Below are 7528 nucleotides of genomic sequence, written 5' to 3'. Positions count from 1 at the left end.
TTTTTTTTTTTTTTTTTTTTTTTTTTTTTTTTTTTTTTTTTTTTTTTTTTTTTTTTTTTTTTTTCTGAATAAGAGATCAAAATGTAGCAAGAACATGTACTTAACTACAACAGAAAGCTAGATTATACCCATGCCAATGAAGCCTCAAGGATTGTCCCAAAGGTCCAGAATGTTGAAAAAACAACCATCCAAGTGCCTCTATCAGGAGCAGGAATGAATTCCAAGAACCAGGAAGCAAGTACAGGACCACCTCCCAATCCAACGCCAACTAGACAGCGAAGAATTAACAAAGAGATATAATTTGGGGCAAAAGCACTTAGAAATCCAGCAACAGAAGTGAGTGTTGCTGTAATGAAGAAACCTTTCCTGAATGAGAAAGTTAACAATGAAAAACCAAAGGAAATGTAGGATCGCCAAGACTGAGGAAAAAAAAATTATATATCATGAAAACTAAATTAGAACTACTGTGACTGTCATAAAACTTCAATTCTATAGCATAAAAACTAAATTACAAAGTTGTGAATACAAAACAATCTTTTATGAGTCAATAGATAGAAGGAAAAAAAAATCTTCAAGTCTGAACCATAAGAACCATTAAAAAGGAAGTGCAAGCAAAGGACTTAAGTAGATAGCACAAATAGCATTAACACATGGAAAAGTCACATCATCAAGCATACAAATCTGTTAATGAAATGATATTAGAATAATGGAGACCTGCCTTCGTCCGTATTTATCAGAAACTATGCCCCATGAATAGGCCCCAACTAACATGCCTGCAAAAACCACACTGGTGATCAAGGACTCTTGATGAGGAGAAAGGCTCCACGCAGACTGAACTGCAGGTCCAATAAAAGAGAGTAACATCATTTCCATAGCTTCTGAAGCCCATCCCATCCCAGCATAAGCAAGCACAAGAATTTGGAAATTCCCAAAACCCATGGATACAAGAGCTTCATCAATAGTGTACCTCGAACTTCCACCTCCATCTTCCATCTTACAAGACAATAAATGGACAATAATTACTGATAAGTATCATGCAAATAATTCAAGTGAGAAATTTCTACTAATCTGAAGATCTCATAATTCATTGTTTCTGGAAATACGTTGACTTGACCATTATAACACGTTGCTGATGTCTATGTTGTTTAAAACTTTGATGATAACTCAGAACTCAAAAAGACTTGGGCGTTTTGGTGCTCTGCAACCCTGATCTTGAGAAATGATTTGAACACAATTTTAAGACATAAAACCTTCCTGCAAACTTCTAGATGTAACAGTAGACTTGTTTCTCTGTCTCCAGAAAATTAAAGTAAATATTGAAATCTACGACTAAACTTTCTTATGGATTTTTCAGACCCGTTAGGTAGCTATATACTAAATAATAGGAGAATCAAGCATGACAAGATATGCGCACCGGTTCATCTTCAGTTTCCAAATTGAAACCAACGATGCACCATTCATCAAAATAAAATTAAAAAAAAAAAATACCAACGAAATTTAAGCTCAGAAGACCTATAAATGAAGTACGCAGCAGAGATGAAAACCATTCACTCAATTCCTCAATCGCAATATCAGAGTTGACCAATGTTCAATTCCTCGCTAAATCACAGTCCAGCCATAACCAGTCATTCAATCAAAACTTCTCAAAGTAGTTTTCAAAACCAAACCAAAAACAAACAGCTAGGTACGAGAATGCAACCAACAATTAGATTACGAACAAGACAGAGAAACCGAGTTGACAAATTTGCAAGAAAAGCCCCTACACATAAGCTACAACCACGATAATCCAATCCCAGCAAAAGTACGTTCGTCACTTTCGTTCAATCCATATTTCGAGTTCTGTAGATTACATATACCATCCGTAAAATGACAAGGAACAAACGAGTCAATAACCGATAGAAAAATGCATAACTAGCCGGCTGACAACACGACTGATTCTCCAGTAAATTCAAACGTTGCAAATTTATCGAAAGAAAAAGATGAAAAGAAGATGAACCTGCTGTTGTTCTTGAGGGATAACAAATGAGCGTTCCTCCATTTCCATTCTGAATCGATTATGGGATCTGGAGACGCAGACGTGATAACCAAACGATGCCAAATTACTTGCTTTGTCAAATTTTCTACTGGATCTATTTTTTTTTGTATTTAAGTGCCTTTTGACTATAGAAGTAATTATGCATAGTCGACCATTAAATCAAATAATTAAATATCAAAATCTTATTCTGGTTAATTTACTATTTCCGAGTTTTAAAATTATTTTATTTTATTTTATATTAAATGGATCCTTCATTTTTTTTTTAATACGTTAGAAATTTGTTTCACACACACATTAAAATTTCGATTAAATATTTTGAATTTAGATATTATTAATATTATTATTCTTTTATTTTTCATCAATTTTTAATAACAAATATATAAATGTTGATTTAATTTAAGCCATTATATATTATTATTATTATATATATACATATGCTTTACTAATTAAAAAATATATATATATATATATATATATATAAATTTCTTAAGATATCGACTGTCGCTTTTAGTTTCCCGCCGAGGGTCGGCTGTTTTCAGGAGGGAAATGCAGGCAAATGTGGACTCCGACTGCGACATCTCCGGTAGTTTCTTCACGTCGATTTTTATTTTTTTTTTAATTTTTTTTTTATTTTTTTATGCTGATTTTAATGGACTGGCCTTTTGTATTCTAATCTGATGGATACAGAGGACGAAGATTTTGATTCAATTGAAGGAACTACGGAGGAAAAGGTTTGTATGTGTTTCTCACTGATCACTCTTGTTTAACTCTAATTTTGTACCGTTTTGTAGTGTTTTAGTTTGTTTTTATGTTTTCACTTGAAGTTTTTGTCATGAATTTCGATGTTCAGGGCTCTGATCTCTGTATTTCTTTTATAACTAGTGACATTTTAGTCGAATTTTTGTTTGCCTTTTCTATCGATGATTATACGTGCATGTTTTGTGTAAAATTTTGAAGTTATTCTCCTTTAACTCCGACGAAAATGAAATATTAGGTCGTGAAATTCACTTTTATTGAAATAGTGGCTTTTCTGGCAATGGTCTAGACACAGTTTCTGGGTTTTAGAATAAGAATTCCTGAAAGACGTAAGTATAATATGAATTGAGTGAAAACATGTTTGGATGAGGAGTTGTTAAGTTGTTTTCATGGATTACCTATTGTTTTTTCTTAAGGATAATTGTTGTTGATTTTGCTTCGGTACTTTCAAGCTTTAAATAATCTTTACTCTTGCCTCGACCTTATGTCTGGAAGTTAGGCTAACTTTTTTGTTTTCTTTCTCCCATTTTTAGCTATGTTTCTCTGAAATCAGGATACTGGATACTGTTAACTATTTCGATTTCTTATATTTTCTAAGAAACACCTCTGAATCAAGGGGAAAAAAAAAGCTGATCTCTCTTTTGTTTAAGAAACTAAGAAACAATTAAGAGTGCTCTTTTCAAATATTTTTCACCATTATTCATTTGATGAGGTTAATTCTCGTGGGCGAGCTCCGTTGCCAATGTTTTTTAGACCATGTTAAAGCTTTAGCTGCTGTTATTGTTGCTGTATGGCCTTCTAGTTTCATTCCTAAAGGATTGTTTAGTTCTTAACTTTTTGAACATCAATAAAAATTTGTGCCTTTCATTTTTTTAAAAAAGATTTCCAGTACTTGATTTTGTCCATTCACAGATGTGATTTTTGTGCTAAGGATGAATTATTTTTTGATGTTTTTTTGTCATTGTTACAAATTTATCTAATTTGACACTTATTTCTTGACCTTTTGTTAGGAAGAAGTTCAGCTCAATTTGAGACTGGAAAAGCTCAAAGGTGAAGTATTTTTTCTGTATTCTGTTTTGAGGCAATGTCCTATCACATTCAACTGAAAATTATTATTTTTTATTACTTTTCTTCTTCTACCCCTTTTGTATGCTGGGAGTCTTCCCCGGACGCATGTTTACTGGAAGATGCACTTGCTCATAGAACAAAAGAAAAATGCATTATGCTAGTTGAAAGTTGATTGAATTTTGATTGCAGTTGTTAAGATTGGTAATTGAATCCACCTTTTTTTAGCTGTTTTGATTTAAGCCATTTTGGATGCACGAGCCAACCAATTACAGATAGCATTTATGATGATAATCCCTGGCTTTTGTTGACATGTTACTATTTTCTTAAAACTCGTGATCTTGATTGGTATTGATTATCAAATTAACTGCTGCAGGAATCAGAGGCAAAGAGAAACCTAAATTTACGTTTCATTCACAGAGGAGAGAACTATCATGCTCTGTTATTCGTGAGGATAGACTCTGCTCAGCTCCCATATCCAAGGTTCATAATTTATCTGACACCTTTGATGCCGTTATATCAAGATCTGAGAAGTATCCAGTTGCAGAATGTGTTGAAGATTTTGTGGAAGAATTTGAAGACCAATCTGACGTAGGACCTGCAGAGAAGTTTGGAAATACTGAAATTTCAATTTCCGAGCTTTTAGATGGCCTTAAAGATAAGAATGACCCGCTGGGTTGTCGTCCTGGATGGGTCTGTTTTCCATCTTTTAACTTTTTGAAGCATCATAATATTAAAACACAGTAAATATAAATACGCAGAATCAGAACTCTAAAATAATAACTACTATAGTGAAAATTTTAGTAGAAATTATTCCTCTCAAGCATTCAAATGCTCTTTATTTTGAACCTAGCATCCAGTAACTACTATGCCCTTGGTATCCTCATAATCAATATTTTTCCTATAAGCATTCCTAACAGCCAAATTTAATAGGAGCCTAATCTTGAGATTAGGGACTGAAATATATTACAGTATAAAAAAAAATACAAAGGTTACTAAGCAGTGTTTAGTTCCATCTGAAGACTAATTTAAAAATGAGCCTCCTAACCTCAACCCACTGTGTATAATACCTCCCATGAACTTTCATTTAGTGACTACTAGGCCCCTAACAGTCGCAACACTTCCCCAATTGCATTGCTAATGTGATGACAATTCTTTTTGATCTATTGCTAGCCTAATTTTCTTGATAGTTCTTTTAGTCTCATTTCTTGATCAAATTTCTGGATCTTTTATTGATTCTGGTGCATTGTAATGTGGTCGATTTCTTAGCATGATGGTTTGTAGAAATTGAGACAGAAGCTCAATTTTTATCAATGTCAATGAAGGATTACAATCCTAATGAAAAAAAATTACACAGAAAAACCCAACCCAATCATGGAGACTGCTAGAAAAAAATTTAAATGAAGGAGCCCTAGCTGTTGGTGATCAAGGAAAAAGGATAACAAATAACTAGAAAAAAGCTTAGAAGTAAGAACCAAAGAAAGGCATTACAATATGTCAAACCCCATATTTCCTCCCTTGAACTTTCCATACCTGAAAAAGATTCTTTTATTTCTTTCCTACTGAGTACTCTACACAGAAAGAAACTAGCTTGTTGTAATTAATGACCTTTATCTTGAGGAGGATATAGGACAGTGCAAACAAGTATATTTTCCATTTTAAAAAAATAAAGATGAAAAGGTATAATAAGATACTGAAGTCTTCGAGTTTTGCATATTGTCACAAGATGAATTTAGTTGTTGCGGAAGGGTCCAAAAGACTCGTCCTTAATGGAACCCCCTTGTTGAGTAGGGAAGTGAAAAATGTCAAGTAGATAAATAGTTAAATGCAAGTGCTAGACTTTCTTTAGCTTTTATTGTTGTACATTTTCTTGTATACAACGGTCATTCTCAGTTAAATTCTATTTGCTGTAGCGTAGCCAAGTTGGAGGGAAAATGATCCCAATTGTTGAGAAGAAAGCTCTTGTTGCACTTGGAGATAGAAATGCTGACAGTGAAGACTCCCGTACTTCCGTGGACGCGGAATCATCAAGTGACCATGGGGTATGTTTTTATGGTGGTGCAAATGGTTTCTTTTGCTTGGAAAGTAAGTTATTATCCGGATATGCTTGTGCAGGTCAATGCTCAAAAGTTGAAGCTTGCTGGCCCATGTACAAAGGAGCAATCGATAACTGATAGATTTGAGGAAGCTTTAGTTGCTGCATGCATGGACGCTGAAAGAACTCTTAGCTTGGTGCCAAATCCATTAGGGTAAAATTAAGGACTCTACTTATCCTCTATAATTTTGTGCTAAGGGTCTTTAACAATGTTGAATACAATTATGTAATTTTGGGTCTGTTAACCTTGTATTTGTTTCCTGTCAACTGCACAGAATCGGCTTATATGGAAAGTTGCAGCGAGTCGTGCAGAGCGAAAAAGAAAGAGAGACGAATTTCTTGAATGGGTTACATTGTAGCACAACTCCAAATGGTAAGACCATCTATATTTTAAAATCATCTTTTGTACCTTAGTTCTTTAACATCTTTTCAAATGTGCTAGGCTGCATCGATGTAAAAGTCCTATCAAGATACTTGGATGCAAAGTTAACAGTATGCTCTTGCCTCTTTATAGATGTCGAGGTAATTTCCGTGTTTTAGACAAAAGTGTAATATGAAAAGTTTTTTTTTTTTCATTCTCTTGAAGATGAACAAATTGCCTGTTTGGATTCAAATATGTCGGGATTCCAATAAGTAGATTAGAATTTGTTTGCTCAATCAGTCATATGTCCTCCGAGTCGCATGGCCCTCTTTGATGATGCTTACTTAAGAAAGAAAGCCTGAACTTGAATCTGAACATGAACCTTTACCGTCGAAAATTAAGATGTAGTACTCTTTCGTGAACTTTTATTTATTTGATGAATCTAGTCGAACATGGAAAGTAGGAAATGAAAATGGTTGGGTATCTGTTAGCATTGAGGAGAAAAGGAACACTAGAGTCTTGGTTCTTTCTTTTCATAGATTTGTAATTCGTTCCTCACTTTTTCGTTCCCGATTGGCGCTTAAAACTCTACTGTAACAGATTTGTTGAGGAATTTATAGTTCCTATTTCGAACAGTTTCATATTTGAATTTCTTGATTCAATACATTAGCTCGCTGTAATGATACTCCTCGTTTCGAAGCGCTTGGCGTTGCGAAATGGCGACAAAGCCATTGCAACTGAAGGTGAGAAAAGGACCGTTATTTTCAGCCCAAGAGTTTGCAGCAATGTTGAACTTGAAGTTGGGAACTTGATTCGTATCATTCCCCCATGGTATTATTTTCATTCATCAACGATTCGACGCTGATTAGACCGTCCGAAATGTTCTTGTTTTGTTACTAACACGAGTCTTAATTCGTTGGCAGGAAGGAAGTTACAGTGGACCATGCTCACAACATTATCTTGTCAACCTATTTCTCCCAACTCACTTGAGATCTCCTTGTGAAGAACAATGTAAGCATTTTGTTTATAACATGAAGCCTTCATTCAACAGAATATGAAAGCTTCACACTTTTTAAACCTGAAATATTTGGCATCAAAAGTTAGAACATCCATCCTTATTTCTTCTTAGAAGTAGAAGATTCGAAAAAGTAAAGCCAATGTGATATAATATTAACAAAAAAAAAAAAAAAAAAAAAAAAAAAAAAAAAAAAAAAAA

At 33.9% G+C, this 7528-nt stretch overlaps 2 protein-coding genes across 6 annotated transcripts in view; one reads left to right on the top strand and one right to left on the bottom strand.

The window, feature by feature from the left end:
* The window catches only part of LOC111492935 (organic cation/carnitine transporter 7-like), a 4938-nt gene extending 2802 nt beyond the window's left edge, over nucleotides 1-2136 (bottom strand). The window contains exons 1-3 of one of the 3 annotated variants that reach the window (XM_023142452.1): nucleotides 1997-2136; nucleotides 719-993; nucleotides 129-366 (exon numbers count right to left, since the gene is read on the bottom strand). In XM_023142452.1, coding sequence (XP_022998220.1) covers nucleotides 129-366; nucleotides 719-993; nucleotides 1997-2044 — 561 coding nt within the window. In that variant the 5' untranslated portion in view covers nucleotides 2045-2136. The other 2 variants (XM_023142453.1, XM_023142455.1) reach the window with 2 other exon arrangements.
* Nucleotides 2137-2530: 394 nt separating this feature from the next.
* On the top strand, nucleotides 2531-7402 carry LOC111492608. 3 transcript variants are annotated; one of them, XM_023141974.1, is made up of 10 exons: nucleotides 2531-2618; nucleotides 2723-2770; nucleotides 3802-3841; nucleotides 4233-4549; nucleotides 5770-5898; nucleotides 5972-6105; nucleotides 6227-6324; nucleotides 6394-6473; nucleotides 7013-7143; nucleotides 7236-7402. In XM_023141974.1, the coding sequence occupies exons 1-10, from the start codon at nucleotides 2592-2594 to the stop codon at nucleotides 7300-7302; spliced, it is 1071 nt and encodes a 356-aa protein (XP_022997742.1). In that variant the 5' UTR covers nucleotides 2531-2591; the 3' UTR covers nucleotides 7303-7402. The 3 variants fall into 3 exon arrangements, with proteins under 3 accessions (XP_022997742.1, XP_022997740.1, XP_022997741.1); XM_023141972.1 differs by having other exon boundaries at nucleotides 2537-2618; nucleotides 2723-2766; nucleotides 7236-7401; XM_023141973.1 differs by lacking the exons at nucleotides 2531-2618; nucleotides 2723-2770 and adding an exon at nucleotides 3484-3579.
* Nucleotides 7403-7528: the final 126 nt, after the last annotated feature.

The sequence above is a fragment of the Cucurbita maxima genome, unplaced genomic scaffold (genome assembly GCF_002738345.1).
Source record: "Cucurbita maxima cultivar Rimu unplaced genomic scaffold, Cmax_1.0 Cma_Scf00018, whole genome shotgun sequence".
NCBI lineage: Eukaryota > Viridiplantae > Streptophyta > Magnoliopsida > Cucurbitales > Cucurbitaceae > Cucurbita > Cucurbita maxima.
The sequence above is the reverse complement of the archived record's forward strand: the minus strand, read 5'-3'. Positions and strand labels throughout refer to the sequence as shown.